This window comes from Rhinoderma darwinii, chromosome 2 (genome assembly GCF_050947455.1).
Source record: "Rhinoderma darwinii isolate aRhiDar2 chromosome 2, aRhiDar2.hap1, whole genome shotgun sequence".
NCBI lineage: Eukaryota > Metazoa > Chordata > Amphibia > Anura > Rhinodermatidae > Rhinoderma > Rhinoderma darwinii.
In genome coordinates this window covers 423,771,411-423,788,882 of record NC_134688.1, presented here as the reverse complement: position 1 = coordinate 423,788,882, position 17,472 = coordinate 423,771,411, and the positions used below count along the sequence as shown (strand labels likewise).

The window sequence follows — 17,472 nt, the reverse complement described above, 5'->3', positions numbered from 1 at the left end:
AGGTATGTATGTATGTATGTATGTATGTATGCTTATGTAATTATATACATAGTGGGGAAATCCACATTAAAACATTCTGGACAGAGAATTTCTTTATTTAGAGTCCACTTTAATATAGGGTGTATTTGGAATATCGTAATTGTTTTATTTTCTTATCAGAATAATTTTCCATGGCACGATACACTGTGAAACACCGCAACCTCCCCCCGTGGCACGTATGTCTTAATCCAACCCATGGACAATGTGCAACCATGCTGCTTACATAGCAGCAAGGATTCTTGTAATCACTTTACCTAGATAAGTTATTTTATCTGCCCATTGTATCGGGAAAGGAAGTTTGACATTCCTGGCCGCATTGTCTATCAACATTACAAAAGATTTTGATCAATTCACGCGGAGCCCAGAAAAGGATGTAAATAAATGAAACAAAGGTAATAGTGCCCGCAGCGATGGACCCGGATAATTGAGGAATAGAAGTGAATCATCTCCATAGAGACATGCTCCTCCCTCTCCCCCATCTTGAAGCCCTTTATGTCAGGAGAGGCTCTTATAGCTATTGCTAGTGGCTCAATGGCCAGTGCAAAAAGGGAAGGAGACAGTGGGCAACCTTGCCTAGTCCCTCGGGCTAGCGTAAATGAAGGGGAAATGGGACAATTGGTTTTATTAATCACCGTAGGTTGGGAGTACAGTAACTGTACGCATCAGATAAATCTGGGGCCAAATCCAAATTTTCCTAGTACAGACCACAGATAGGACCACTCCACCGAGTCTAATGCTTTCTCAAGATCCAAAGAGGCAACAACTCTGGTATACCTGACTCCATATTAGATGATATGTTGGTAAAGAGGCTCCAAAGATTAACATCAGTGGCATTCCCTGGCATGAAGCCAGATTGGTCTGGATTAATAATATGAGATATAATCTTTTTCATACGCATCGCCAGAATTTTGGCTAATATTTTAATATTACAATTAAGAAGTGAGATAGGCCGATATGAGCCACAGTCTCGAGGATCCTTACGGGTCTTGGTGATCAGCATTATAAGAGCTTCTCTCATTGAAGGAGGGAGGGTAGAACCACTACTGAAGGATTGAAAATGGGTAAGCAAATGAGGAGCAATCAGGTCAACATGCAACTTATACCATTATATTGGTAGACAATCCAGACCTGGGGTTTTCCTGTTTGGAAAGGAAATAATAGCCTCTGTAATTTCCTCTATGGTCAGATCAGCTTCCAAAAAAATTGGCATTTTCACTATCCAGGGTGGGGAACGCAATGTTATCTAAGTATGCCTCTAGTTCAGATGGATCATTTGAAACCTCAGAGGAGTACAAATCAAAGTAGAACTTAGCAAACATGTCATTAATGGCATGTCACTGACAGGCATCCCACTACACGAGGTGAATTCTAAAATAGGATTCAGTGTGGTATCCTCTCTAGCTAAGTAAGCCATCAAAAGGCCATTTTTATCCCCCTGCCCAAAAACTCTCTGTTGAGAATATAAGCTTTTTTTCCTGGTGATTTCAGTTAGTAAAAGGGTATATTCACGTTGCTTCGCTGTGAATGTAGTAAAGGCAGAGGAGTCCCTAGTCCTGAGATATTCCTCCGCTACAACCAGTTCAGCTTCCAATATCGTAAACCTATACGTTGTTTAACTAGTCCCTTTCTATGTGAGGATATTGCTCGTACAACCACCCCTCTAATTTATGCTTTGAAGGCATTCCACATCAGATTGCTATTAGTTGATCCTAGGTTAGTATTTCAGAAATCAGTAATTCCTTGTTCTAAGGAAGTCGCAGCCTCAGTGCAGGAGAACCACAGGGGCTCAATCTGTATATTTTCCATTTTGCAACTTCAGGGAACACCAGTGTGATCATGAGGTGAGAGTGGTCCGAGATACCCTGATGGAGGTATTGTGCATCTACCACATATACTAGAGAAGCATCAATTCCAAATGCCAGGTCAATTCTGGATTGGACCTATAGGCAGGTTAGTGGAATGAATAAGCTAAGGAATGAGGGTAATGAGTCCACCAAATTTCCTGCAAATAATAAGTTGCAGCCCAATTAGCTAAAGGGGAGCTACATTCCGGGACTCCCCACGGTTTATCTAATACAGAGCACAGCAAAAGGTTGAAATCCCCGAGGAGGAAAAGAGGAGCAGGGCCAAACTCAGTGACCAGCAACATTATGTCAGTGAGTAATTGGACAGCGGCTGGAGGAGGATTATAGACATTAACAATGATAAAAGACGTAAAATGGATCTGACATAACAGCACAATGAATCTTCCCTTAGGATCCGTCTTAACAGATGTAACCTCACATTGCAAAGATTTGTGGACAAGCAACAAGACCCCACAAGAGTAACTGGAATAAGAGGCATAATAACCATACCTGAACCATAGCCGTGTAAGAGCTCGTAGTTTGGAACCGAGTAAATGAGTCTCTTGTAAAAGAATAATTTGCGGGTTGTATGTGGAGAGAAAATTAAAAACGAAGGACCTTTTAAATTTATCATTAAGTCCTCTCCTTTTCCAGGAGATAATTTTAAGATGGCGTATCGTCTCCATAAGTGGTACTAAATACAGTACAGATCTGGAGGACATCATTATACAGGGGTTGAACATAGGTCTAGCCTATAGAAGAAGGTCAATTAACACATAGTTTAATAGAAATATGAAAAAACTTTATTGAACATGAATACACACAATAAATCAATAAAATGGAACCATGCAGTGCAAACAAGTGTCCTGCAGGCAGAAGCAATATGGGAAGACAAAATAACATATAGTATAGAAACCAAGGCAATATAATGAATAAATATGTTCACCTGAAGTGACGTGATGCTGTTTCTATATCACTGCCTAGAGTTAATGTATATAAACATAGAGAAAAGCCAGATGTATGGCCACAAATCAGCTTACACATGTATGAATGCTCCTGCTGCCTGCAGAGACACCAGACCCAACGCACGTTTTGGTAGGAATGCCTTCGTCCAGGGGGTTGAACATATAAGTTGCGCACCCTTTAGGAATTGTTAACTCCAGCGCTCATAGAGACAAGATCACTAGTCCACATGATCAGACAAGTCATATATAAATAAGCAGACCAGTATGAAAGGCATAAACAATTAAACTCCACCCTACCCCCCACCCCAAACTCGAGACAGGTTTCATTCCCAAATGCAGCATGTAGCAATAAACAAAAATAGAATTACAGGATATGCTTAAATGGCTGGTAAAAGGGGGCAACCCCCTTCCCCTAGAGTTCAGTAAGGATATTCAATTATAACTAAGAGGCTGAATAGAGCTACAGTATGGAAGACAGGCGTGTTGCAGCTCTATATCCAAGTTGGAGTATATCTCCCAACACCCATCACAGCTGAAGACATCATCGAGGAAAATCCAAGTCCTCACAGAAAAGCAAAGCTAGGAACATGTTCTATGACAAGGAGTAAGTTCCCTTGGATAGATTTACCCATCACAACCGAGGACATCAGCAAGAAGAATCAAAATCTTTACTGAAGAGCAAAGTTAAGAACACGTTCCATGGTGTAGAGTAATTTCCCTCCGTTATATTTCCTTACAGCATAGAGAGATACGAAATGATAGGAGTAGGGAAATCAGAATCCATGACATTCTAACCAGGCAAAGACATCTTCCGGCTTGTCGAGGAATATTGCAGAGCCGGTGTGCACCAATCTGAGTTTTGTGGGGTATACCATAGAATAGATGATTTGTTTCTCCCTCAGACATTTCTTGGTCTCCATAAATCGCTACCTTTGTTTTTGCACCTCCAACGAATAGTCGGGAAAGACTCTAATATCCTGGTTAGTATGGGTAGAGATTCAGATAGCATTAGATAATCTTGTAAGTGCATGAATAAGGGCCCACCCAATGTCAGATAGATGAAAGAAGTATTCGCCACGCAAATTGGAGGTGAAAAATTCTTGTTGTTGTTTCTTATTTTATGCCAGTGGCTAGGTGCGACGTTTCGGTCACATTGACCTTCATCAGGCACTAAGCCGTGCTGGGGACTGTTGAAAAATTTGTAATGGTGCTTACATTTAAATGGCGGCTGGACGCAAACTATAGTGCTATAGTTACAAATGTTGCTGGGGACTGTTGTTACAAATTTTACAACAAAAATAAAATAAAAAACAAAATCCACAAAATCAATTAAAAAAAAAAATCAAGACAAAAACTGCACCCTGCTGTGTTATTGTTGTCTTATTCTTCTCTTTCAAGTCCGCATGGCTAAGAAATAACATGCAAAACTGTATTACAGCTGTACTTTGTGCACATGGGTGAGGGTTCTTATATAAAATGTCTGATCTAATCTATTTTTGTGCTATTGGGGCAATATCTAAATTGACCAAGGTCAAATCAATAACTGGGGATATGGGACAAATTTTCAGAAGTTTTTTTCAGTTTCTGAAACATCTGAGCCAAAAGGTGGTAAACTTGTTCTCTACACTGAATAACTATTTCTGAAGTTGACTATCTACATAAGATTGGTATCAATCAGCCGACAGTTACCTCCCCCAATATCGAGATGCCAGTTTTGGCTATTTTTAGAGTGGGAGCAGGGGTAAGCTCCCACAAGACACCTCGGCACCACATATTTTAAAAGGAAACAATAAGATCAACCTACTTGATCTGTTTCCCGCAAAATCTGTTTTCTGCAAAAAAATCTTTAACATGAGACACTTGGCGGATGACACTATTGTCAAACAATCATAGCCCTCATTTCATTCTATCTTTTGCAGGACTTCTCAACTTTTTTTTTCTACTGGGATATCAGAAGCCAGAACATGGTAATGTCTGGGATAACGTTGTAGTCAATGCCAAAATTATTATATCTTGTATCTGCAATATTCCAATTGAATATAATGAGTGGTGAAGGATCTTGTTAAGTGTCAATAGCTGCAGCGGACAAACAGAAAATGTAATTGGTTTTTTTAAACACCTGGAGCCGTCCTTCTTCTATGTTCTGTGTAGGCTTTCAGAAGGCAGTGAGCAGAATTTAGGTGACACAATAGAAGTTAATTGCAATTATGATGGGATTTTGCCTTGTACTAACAGTACACTATCTGATCTCTATGTGACCTTTAACATTTGAATTTTAAAATTGTTCTGAACATTTTACATTTTAATTTTTACATCAAGATGTACAGAACAAACTTTTTGCACCTCCCACCCAATAACCCAAGGAACCAAACTAAATGATATGGTAAGATATAGTATTGTCCACTGCTTTAAAAGATCAGGGGGAGCAGGTCTTACCCCCGGTGTTATGCAAGCATTACATAGGTCATGTCAGTCGCGTAATGATCGCAGTCGCAGGGTATGTGACTGTGACTGGGCTTGGAGGGGAAGGGGCCCGCAGTTGACAAGCCTTGGTGTCCCCTCAGGCTGCCATATCAGGTGGTCTGTGCAACGCCGTATACAAAGTCCTAACGCTGGGTAGGATCAGGACGTTATATGTGACGCAGCACACAATGTTTTGACGCTGGAGATTGTGTGCTGCTTCACATACAACATCCTGACACTGCTTGGCATCAGGTCCTTGTATATAGTGCAGCACAGAATGCCAATTGGGGTGGCCAGAAGGGATCCAAGTTGGGTCCACTACGGCCTAGAGAAGACGCAGTAGCGGTAAGAAAATGCTTTTTTTTTCTAGGGGGGGGGGGGGGTATGTCTGATCTGGGGACGAGGTCTCATCTGGTGCATATAATTAGTGTGCCCTGGGTTAATTCTAGAAATGTTTGTCTAAAGGTCAGTTGTATCCGCAAGCTAGTCTTGGTTCAAACTTATGGAGTTCTTAAAATCAGCTTAACAAGCATTTCTTAGTAAAATAACAGCATATATTGGTATAGGACAAGTTTCGTAACAATTTCACAGAGGTGTATTTATGCAGACGTTATTCATGGTTGGAACATTAGTGCTCTATTCTAAATGAGATAGGCCCTTACCTAATCTAGTCAAATCTAACCATCTACCCCAAAGTTTTTCACATTTGTACAATGGGTCCCTTTTAGTATATATCTGTCCTTACAGGAATCAACCAATTAACCGTATTATTAAAATTCTCTATGTGTAGGGGGAAACTCAATCAACGACTACTGAGCTATTCATTTTCGGGCCATAAATAATAGCCTTGCCATAACTACTTTTGTAGCGTCATCTATAGGTAGCGCTTCCATATATCTTGTAGAAGTTCTGTACTAGATTTAGGAGAGACATTGGACATCTTGTGGAAATATCCTTCTTAACTGGCTCATAAAAAAAGAGAAAGATGGACACCCCCGATCTGAGGTTGCATAGATTCCTTTCCTACGGTTGGTGTCTGCGAGTCATCTGACCATGTATGGCCACCATTGTGCATTAACACATACTGTTAAGTTTTATTTATGATAGTTTAAACTGTTCTGTATGTTATACACAAATTTATGTCAAATTGTATTATTCTCTATCATCCTTCTACCTCCAGGTAGGGGAAAAAGGAACGTCACTGTATCCCAAATCATCCCAGGGAGCACCATGGATTCTACTAGTTGAGGAAGAGTAATTATTCACTAATCAGAATTTTTTTTACCTTTTAGTCGGCTCAATTTATAAACAAAACACAAAAGACATTAAAACAGAAGGTAAAGGAAGCTGGTCCCTAAGAATTATTTCAGGAAAGTCATATATCTCAGACATATGCAGGCTTTAATATACATTAATCTCTAATGCTTGCTAAGGACCATTACACTTTTTATATTAACTATGAAAATACATTTGAAGAATTATTCCTCACTTTTGCTCTTGAAGCACTATTGTAATTAATCTTTTGAAAATGGGAATCTAAAAATATCTGATCCCTTCCTCACAGGAACCTATAAAAAAGACTGAACGCTTAAAAAAATAAAAAAGTAACATTTTGAAGGACTTCCTTGAAATGCAGCACAGAGGTGTTTGATTATAGTAAAACATAATTCACTCTTGTCAATTAGATAATTTCATTAGATACGATACATATATTGTGATGTGATATCATCCTACTGCATTGAACGGATATATTTTTCTATTGTCACCTTTCAGAAGAATATCTGAACTAGCAATTAGAATTTAAAAACTATTACAACCCGAAGTTCAAAAGTAAAGGAATAAATGTCACATAATGTACCCACACGCAGAGACGCCAAACATTTTGGTCTAATCTTTTGTTTAAAAAAAATAAAAATATGCATTATTGGGATGATAGTTATTAATGTGGATAGTAGGCAATGGGTGCAGAATTAAGACAGTATTAAAGCCCTTTTACATGGGCCAATTATTGGGCAATGATCAGCCGATCAACGAGTAAAGACTCCTTCATTGACTGATTGTATAGTTTATGCAGCTGAAAATATTATCATTGTCGTCAGCACATCTCTCTCTGTAAACAGGGAGACGCGCTGCCGACACGATAGAAATGTGAAAGGAGAAAACGAGCGCCGATCAACGAGCACGTCGGACCGTGTAAGAGGATCCTTACAGTAATTTCCCCGCCTGTTGAATACCCTCATGAATGTTGGTTCCAGCTTTCGAAAGCTTATCTTAAATACATTTAGATGCTTGCAGATATATATCTAAATATCTAGATAAAGGGCTTACTTTAATGCACTTGTAGCTCATGATTTGCCTTTGTTTTGTTTTTGTCCTTGAAACGCTTCCTTGGACATTTCTAAGAACTATGCTATTCTATCATTACAGTTGGCAACATCAATGTTATTTTAACTTTCGCAGTGCTCAAATTGCCATATAAGTTGGTTTGTTGTCAGTAAATCACACTTGGTTCCATGCACCCATAAGCAATATAAAGTCATTGGACATTATTAGACACCCAGGGATAGCTATTTATGGGTTAAAAACAGAGCAGTTAATTTACAATAGATTATTCCAACCAATTTTGTTACGGTATGACATTCTTGATTATAACTGTGGGACTAAATAATAATTAAAACTAAAGGGCTTTTCTGATATATTTAAAAAAAACAATATTAGAGCATTCTGATTTAATAGAGGGGACCATGGTTTGGGATTTTTATCAATTATAAGGAGGAGAGGACGGCTAAAAAAAAAGTGTGTCTCTGTCTCTCTGTAGGACCCTTCATGTCTGTACACGATGTAGATCATAAAGGTCAGCATGTAATGCTTTATTTCCCCTGTGGAGGCACTGCAGTCAATTGAACACTTGCTGCTTGGTTCTCTCGCAGATTACAGATGATCTCTTGGAGTCTCAGCAGTAGGACAACTTGCAATTTAGTTTATTTTTTTTTGGGGGATCTTTCTAATAAAGAGGGGTTGTAAAAAGTGGACATTCTTTTTAATGTTCACTGCAATGAGAGCTAAATTTTCTGATTGGGGGTGTAAAGGGAAGTGTCTATATATATATATATATATATGGAAAAAATCGAGCAAAGAAGCAGCACTCAATAGCAAAAAATGAAATTTATTCACCCAACACAGCAACGTTTCACTTCCTCCATGGAAGCATTTTCAAGCAATTAGTGAAAAGCACACACAGGTATATATAGGGAGCACAAAGCTCAATTAACAAATCATCTAAATAGCAGCAATTATACACTTCATATTGAAAAAAATACCCCGTGTAACAGTGTAACAAAATATTATATATATGTGTACAAGAGTCAAACATTGACAAATGGTATGAAGAACTTTAAAATTCCAACGAGTGTCATACGTGCCTATAAAATAGTGTAATGCATTAATTGCATATTGATTAATAATCACATTATAATACACAATAGCTGGCACTCACCAATCTGGAGAAACAAGGACATCCTGAACAGAACATGTGTGGAATTAAAATTTCCGGCGTTACAAACACCGAACTGCACATGCCCCAACTAAGGTTTTGAGAAATTTTGCCATATCTGCTAGATCTTATATTAGGGATACGGCGGATTTTCTGAGCAGAATTAGAGATATTGAGATTCCTAATGGGGCTTTGCTGGTCTCATTTGATGTGACCAGCTTGTACACTTCCATCACCCATACGAGGGGTATGATGAGTGTGAGCAAAGCACTTGATGGAACTGAATTTTCCTGTGAGTGCAAAGAGTTTTTGATGGGCTTGCTGGATATAGTACTTACCTGTAATCACTTTCTGTTCAATGATGAATATTTTATGCAACTTCGTGGAATGGCTATGGGGTCCAATGTGGCCCCTACGTATGCCAATATTGTCATGGCTGACATGGAGGAGACGTCGATCTATGTATCCCACCACTTCACTTCGGTACTTGGGTGGTGGCGATACATAGATGACGTCTTCCTCATTTGGACAGGGGACCTGCTTGGTTTGAACAGTTTTTTTGAGCATTTAAACTTGATAGACTCCGACATTCAATTCACTATGGTTGTTTCTGATAGTCAGGTCCAATTTCTTGATACCTTGGTATGCATACAAAATAATAAACTTGTAACTGATTTATTTGTTAAAGACACGGACTGCAACAATCTACTCAGCTTTGACAGTCATCACCCTAAGGGGATGATCAAATCCCTACCGTATAGTCAGCTATTGAGGGTTAAACGGATTGTTGATGATCCCATTAGTTTAGACCATAAACTCAATACGATGGTTAGGAAGTTCATAGACAGAGGATACCCAGAGCGTCTTCTTAAGACACATCTGGAAAGAGTTAAACGAGTGGATAGGGCCCAACTAGGGCAGGATAGGAAGAAGATTCAGCAGAAAATGGATAGACTCCCTATGGTTTCCACATTCAGTGTATGCAGTCCTAATGTGGCAAATATTATCAGAAAACATTGGGGAATTCTGAGTAACTACTATGATAAAGTGATAGAATTTCAATCCCCTCCTTTATTTTCATACAGAAGACCCCGCAATTTAAGGGACAGATTGGTCGTGACGGATGTCAGTACAAGGAATGTTCAGGGCAGAGGTAGACAACAGGACTCGACACGGAACGGTTGTTTTCCCTGCCTGTCCTGTGATAGTTGTGCGATTATTCTCAAAGGCAGTTCTTTTTTGCATCCTACTACCGGTAGAGCTTATAAGATTACCTCCTACTATACATGCAGAAGTGACTATGTTATTTATGTTCTTCAATGTCCTTGCAATTTGATTTATGTGGGGGAGACCACAACTGAATGTAGACTGAGATTAAACAATCATAAGTCTAGCATACGTACAAAGAAGGTAGAACTCCCTGTAGCGAGACATTTTGTGGAAATGGGTCATAGTGTACAACAACTTAGATTTTGCATCATTGATAGGGTTCCCCCCCTCAAACGGGGAGGGAATAGGGAATTGATCCTTAAACAACGGGAGGTTCAGTGGATCAATAGACTAAATTCCCTCTACCCTAACGGTCTCAATATTGATTACCCCTTGAATGTATTCAAATAAGTATTTTATTACATCTAGGACATTGTGGTCCAGATGGTTTTGAGAGGTCATTCTCTTCATGTACAGCCTTTAGATTTGGCCTCTGCGGCGTTCCTTGGGGATTCCTTTGCCTAATGATATCTGTTCATGATCCCTTCACTACTCTAGATATTGTCTGATGTATAGGAATAGGAAAGCTATTATACTGTAATTTTTAATATACCTCTTCTTTCTTCTTTTTTATAGATTGAAGTCTCGATATTGATATTGGAAGACACTTGCCAACTGGAACAAGGAATTCTGTACACATGTGGCCTCTTTTTTTCTGTCATAGGAGAGTGTTATTGAATAAAAAAAATTCATTTCAATTTTTATTTAGATTTTTCTTTATCTATGTGAACTGCAATAATGTTGTTGATTTTGCACAGCTCCACGACATCTGCCATCTATGTTTGTTCAGTATCATTTGGGTTGCTTATTGACTCTTTTTATATATATATACACGTTTTGAGCCCTGAATGATAGCTCCGCAACGGGGGAGTTCTGATTCGAAGGTACAGGTTTTTGCTCATTTTCCAGAGATCCCTTAATAGGAGTAATACTACGCGCCTCTGTGTTGATGATAGATCATCACATTGGTTGAGTATTTCTTCGTGGGACTTGAGTTCTGCACGCTATGCGAGCGGGCGTTCTCTTGTCTCTTGGGACATAAGGTATTCCAATTGAGCAAAACCTACCACTGTGCATCTTATACACAGTTTTCATACACTCCTTCTTGACTAGCGGAATGTGTTATTCACGACTTCATTAGAGGTATTTTAGTGGTATCTCCACCCTGTAAACTGTAGTTCTGGCATATTTGCCCTTAACAAACATGGCGTATTATGTTGCATTGACCCTAACACGACTGTGCGATTTGATGGGCCTCTGCTAGTGATGTAATCATGTCAGCTGTTGCGTCGCTGTGCATCGTCACGGCGAGTCAGATCACATGTGATAGCCTTACCCAATGGACAGATAGAGTTGGGGCATGTGCAGTTCGGTGTTTGTAACGCCGGAAATTTTAATTCCACACATGTTCTGTTCAGGATGTCCTTGTTTCTCCAGATTGGTGAGTGCCAGCTATTGTGTATTATAATGTGATTATTAATCAATATGCAATTAATGCATTACACTATTTTATAGGCACGTATGACACTCGTTGGAATTTTAAAGTTCTTCATACCATTTGTCAATGTTTGACTCTTGTACACATATATATAATATTTTGTTACACTGTTACACGGGGTATTTTTTTCAATATGAAGTGTATAATTGCTGCTATTTAGATGATTTGTTAATCGAGCTTTGTGCTCCCTATATATACCTGTGTGTGCTTTTCACTAATTGCTTGAAAATGCTTCCATGGAGGAAGTGAAACGTTGCTGTGTTGGGTGAATAAATTTCATTTTTTGCTATTGAGTGCTGCTTCTTTGCTCGATTTTTTCCATATACCTTATTGGGAGAACGTCACTCCCTGTTATTTGAAGCTTAGCACCAGCTGTTTTTGGTTTTTTGCACAGTGCTGCTCCTATTATATGTTTGTTTCTATATATATATATATATATATATATATATATATATATATATATATATATATATAGTGTGTATGTATACAGTGTATATGTATATATATATATATACACATATATATAATATATATGTGTATGTATAATACATATAATGTGTCATGAGCCAGGGCTGTAACAACAACAGCCCTGGTCATGAATGCGGTTGGAAGCAGAGCAGGACAATTAGCATGGCCCTGCTTTGTTAGGAAACCATGGAGACAAGGGATCGTTATCCCCTGTCTCCATTTCAAGTCTCCCGCGCGCACGGACTGTCTCGTGCGGGCGCTCAGGAGTCGGCTGGTGATACATTATCACCATGCCGACCCATGCTAGCCAGGGGCAAGCGCCACATTCCCCGCTGCGAGCGTACCGACAGGGTTAAATAGCCCTGCGTCGGTACGCTCAGGAGCCGAAGCTAGCTGGAGCTACGATCAGCTGAGAGCTGCCTGCCTGCCTCCCACACCACCGACCCGGCTCACCTCTCTCTCCCCCAAAGACCTGGGCTCCTGCTCCTGCCACTGCTGCTCCACAAAGTCACGCTAAGTATCAAGTGTAGCAGCAGCTACACTTAACCCTGTCTCTCCCTGTCTCCTCCTGCTGTAACCCTTGCTTCCCTGATTTAACCCCTTGATCTCCTTGAGTACTGTCCCTGCTGTCCCTGAGTTAACCCTTGCTTCCCTGAGTTAACCCCTTGCTCTCCCTGAGTCCCTACTGTCCCAGAGTTAACCCTTGCTTCCCTGAGTTAACCCTTGCTTCCCTAAGTTAACCCCTTGATCTCCCTGAGTACTGTCCCTACTGTCCCTGAGTTAACCCTTGCTTCCCTGAGTTAACCCCTTGCTCTCCCTGAGTCCCTACTGTCCCTGAGTTAACCCTTGCTTCCTTGAGTTAACCCCTTGCTCTCCCTGAGTCCCTACTGTCCCAGAGTTAACCCTTGCTTCCCTGAGTTAACCCCTTGCTCTCCCTGAGTAAGTCAACCCCTTGTTCTCCCTAAGTTAACCCTTGCTGTCCCAGAGTCCCTGAGTTAACCTTTGCTGTCCCAGAGTCCCTGAGTTAACCCTTGCTGTCCCAGAGTCCCTGAGTTAACCCTTGCTGTCCCAGAGTCCCTGAGTTAACCCTTGCTGTCCCAGAGTCCCTGAGTTAACCCTTGCAGTCCCAGAGTCCCTGAGTTAACCCTTGCTGTCCCAGAGTCCCTGAGTTAACCCTTGCTGTCCCAGAGACCCTGAGTTAACCCTTGCTGTCTGTTTTACACAGTAACCCATTCCCCTTGTTCCTCCTTATCCCGTATTAACCCTTAGTGTATAGGGCAAGTTATATTAGGAGGGAGTGGGATAGAGATAGAGAGCGTGTGAGAATCACAAGTAACTTATGTGTATTGTGTTGTAACGTAACTGTATTCTGTGTATGTTTAGGTAAATGGGTGGCGGTATAATATTGTGATACCGTGTTTATACTGTACTGTGATTAGTTACTGTATTATACATATGAGAGTGATTACTGTATGTTAATAAATATTACCTTTATTTACTATACGGTCTTATTCCCTTGAGTAGCCGCTAAAGCAATTAGATCGACGTTAGTATAAGGAAAAGGTAGGGGAACTAGGCATAACCCTAGTGACCCTGTTTATAAAGGCGGTAGTAATAGTGTGTGTCACTAACCAGTGAATCCTGCTATTACCCCACCCCCTTTAACAGGGGGCAATTGATGGCTGAAAATGTTTTGGCTGACAATTAACATGCTTATGGCTTTACTGTGCTGACAACATAGGTTTTATTGTAATCTCTGTGTGAGCTTTCCCTCATTTTACAAGCTAGAATCAATTAACTTTAGATTCTCTTACTGTTTTTGTCTTGATCGATGCTATAATGTGAATTGGGGCTGCAAGAAACCGTCGTTGTCCATTTTTATAACTCCCGCCGCCTATGATGAGATAGGACAGAGATGTCTTCCAGCTACTGCTGGCCTTTACTGTCCCATAGGGATAAAAGTAAAAGCCAGACGTATATTTGCTAAATGGGCCAAAACAGCTTTAATAAATGTTCAGCTACAGATTGCTTGACTCAGCTAGTACTTGGATATACATTAAGTATCTATTACAGTAAAATAATCATTTGTAACTGATCTTTGTACCGGTAAAATCTTTCAGGTGAACTAAGGCTAGGGTCCAGTGGCATACTTTCAATGAAGGCAGACCTTGCTATGGGGCCCATTGGGGCTTGTCATGCAGGGGGGCCCGGTCGGCCCTGGTGTGAAATGGCCACACCCCCTATCAAATGTATAAGGATGTGACGGACACCAGCAGCAAAACAACTAATACCTGCCCTGCGCCTGCCCAGTCCTGTAGTATGGAGTATGCGGTTGGATGCTGCAGCTGACAGTGACTCACACAGCTATGGATTGGCCAGTACTTTCAACTGGCCAATAAGCAGAGAGATGCTCTTCTGCTGCTTATTGGCCAGCACCAAATAATTCTAGAAGAACTAGAACTTCAGTTCACACCTCGAGTGCCAGCCCAGGTTTTGAGGTCAGAGGACAGAGACATTTTGCTGGCACAATCGGCCAGACGCCCAGGCTGTCACTGCTTAGCGGTGCGCCTTCATATCCCGCCATCTGTACTTCTGGGTTTCGGCCGCTCCCTGTGCTGCTCCAAAGAGAGGACTGCACACTGTGGATGGTTAACATGAACAAGATAGAAAAAATTAGGTCCGCTCACCACAATGAAGTCTGGCTGCCATGTCCTGTATTGATTGGTGCTAGCGGACCAAAGATCCATAGGTCTAGCTATGAGTAAGAACCAACAGGGTCGAAACAGCCTTCTTCACCCGGGATTTTCGTTTCTTTGGTTTTAAATTTGTCACCAATAAAGCAGAATTGAATTTTAACTGCATCGTGTGCCAGACCCATCTCTATTCTTATGGATACCACACTGTGGATGGTGCCTGCTGCTTAGTCGGCTGTCATCATAACAAGGTAAGCAGACCACGCGGTGTCACGGAGCAATGGAGGGAATGGGGGTCAATGGGGAACGGGTAATGGCATACATCACAGTTACAGTGAGTGACTATATAGGATTAGTCAGTCACTCTGTGTAAGCATTACCGTTGCTTCTGACTTTTTTTTTTCTTTTCCTCTAAGGTATCTAATTGTTTTATTGCCCAAATGTGCCTAAATATTGGCATGAACTTCTCTGTCGGCTTCTTAAATATCAGCTAAATTCTCTAATTTTATTGACAAAAATGTCTTGAATCAACTAGTACAGTTAAAGCAAATACTTTGTATTATTGTTTCAGGTGGTCCTCCTGTGTGATCTTCTCATCCCTGCCATGCTACTTCTGAAAGTTGGATGTAAATTATTATTATTTTTTTTGCACCAATGTTTACATATTTTATAAAAAAATGACTGTATTATTTTTCCGCGGCTAATGATGACTTTTGCTATCGGGCCCCATGATTTCTATGTACGCCCCTGCTAGAGTCACATCACGTTTTGCCTCTAGGTCAGTGAATACACTAGAACATTCTTCCAATCTATATGTCTAACATGCCCATATGTTATCATTAGCTAGACATGCCTAAAATCTGTACATTAATTCTGTCTGATGAGCACTGGTTGCAATAAAGGAAATATTATCATTTAAATTGTACTCTGATTTAATATGAATATCTACTGTTACCATAATAGCATTGTCACATATATCAATGCTACTTTAATTTACTATACATGTGATATACAGTATAATAAAGGCCAGCAATTCATTTTCTACAGAATCCTTGATTTAATTTGCAATTAATTTGGTACATGTACAGGGCTTGTGTAGCTTGTACAATAAATATAACTATAAATTAATAGGACACATATAGCAGCCTGTGGTTTAAGTATATAGTAAAGATAATATATTGTCCTTCTTCATAAGCATAAGGTTATATCCTGCAAGCCACGGCAGGTCAGGACTGTTTGATGAATTGCGCCAATCTTTCAAAGTTCAACATTCTGAGTAAACAGAAAGTGAACCGAGAAAAGGTCAGTTTTTCTTCTTATTCTCTAATACAGTAAGTAAATTTACAAATATAAAATTTGTTAAAGCCTCAAAATATTCGACTTCATCTCTTCCTATTGTACACTGTGCTAGTGACATGATACTTATCAACACACAGAACATGACGGCTCACTGTTCATTCTCCCCCCTTGTACCTGCTCCAGTAGAAGGGTCTTCTTGTGGTTTTTAGCTAAGTGATAGGCAGTGGAGGAACCTTGGATTCCGGCTCCTAATACAATGCAGTCAAACACTGTGTTGCTGGGAACAGCCATGTTTACTTGCTTCTTCACAGTGATCATGTAGAGCAGAGGAGGCCAGAAGCCCCCAGTCTGACTCCACCAGGAGGAGGGAGCTTACACTCATTCCTTAAAGCAGAAATATCCAGTGACTGTTGCACCACGTGTGGATGTGCACTAAATACATTGCTGCACTGTTGCAGTTGTTTGCACTTTAATACCTTTGACACATTTATTGCTTGCCAAGTATCATTCATTATAGATAAAAGTTAATATTTCTTTTCGTTGGCAAATACACAGTAAAAAGTTCTATTTGTCAGGTCCATTTGTATCTACAGTGCTGTCTGTGAAATTTTACACACAACTTTATAGAAAAAGAAAGAAAAAAGTCTGGTACTAGCAAATTTTACTAATTTAATATGATGGATTTTGTAGTGGCCATAGCAAGCTATATTTGCACATGAAAAGTTTAGATATACTGTAAAGCTATACTCTATAGAAACTTTACCTGTTTATTGAATCATATGGTGATATGAAAAATATGCCAGAATAGAGGCCATGTGATGTGGACAAGTACCTACTTTCATACAGTCAATATTTAGCTAGAATTTAGTTACGTAATTCCACTTTCCTGTTGTCCAAACAGCAGCAAATACATATATATGGGGGATATATTCCCCTACCATATGCTTTGGACAGGGAACACCAAGGGTTAATTCAACTTGAACCAACCCTATAAGTGAACCTTAGCTCCTCCAAAGTGTATTTTTAAAGACCACACCGAGAAAAATGATAAAGAAAAAACTTAATCGGGAGGGTAATTTTGTGCTACTGATTGGATTACAGGAAAGAGGAATTGTGTAACTAAATTCTAGCTGTCCTGCACATCCTGCACAGCAGAACATACATATGGGAATGTAGCAAGATCCCTTAAGGGTGGGAAAACCCAGAAGAGAAAACTGTGTCTAAAAGAAGAGTACTCTCTTATAGTCTAATCTATAGTGACTGATGCAGGTATTTGGTGTGCTTCACGATGCGGCCCAGCAGAAGCTCCCATTTGGCACTTGGGCCCAGGTCAAGTAAGCCCAGAAGTCTACTGGGGTAGACCTGTTTTCGCCTTTGTAACATGAGCTGATAGCGCCACTCAGCCACCTAGCTATGGTGGAGGCTCTCTCTCTTTTCTTTA

The 17,472-nt window shown here is 40.1% G+C and overlaps 1 protein-coding gene across 1 annotated transcript in view; it reads right to left on the bottom strand.

The window, feature by feature from the left end:
- PIPOX (pipecolic acid and sarcosine oxidase) overlaps nt 1–16,422 on the bottom strand; it is a 74,251-nt gene extending 57,829 nt beyond the window's left edge. The window contains exon 1 of the mRNA XM_075854296.1: nt 16,206–16,422. Within this exon, the coding sequence (XP_075710411.1) occupies nt 16,206–16,349 (144 nt within the window). The 5' untranslated portion in view covers nt 16,350–16,422. The remainder of the gene's footprint in view (nt 1–16,205) is intronic.
- Nucleotides 16,423–17,472: the final 1,050 nt, after the last annotated feature.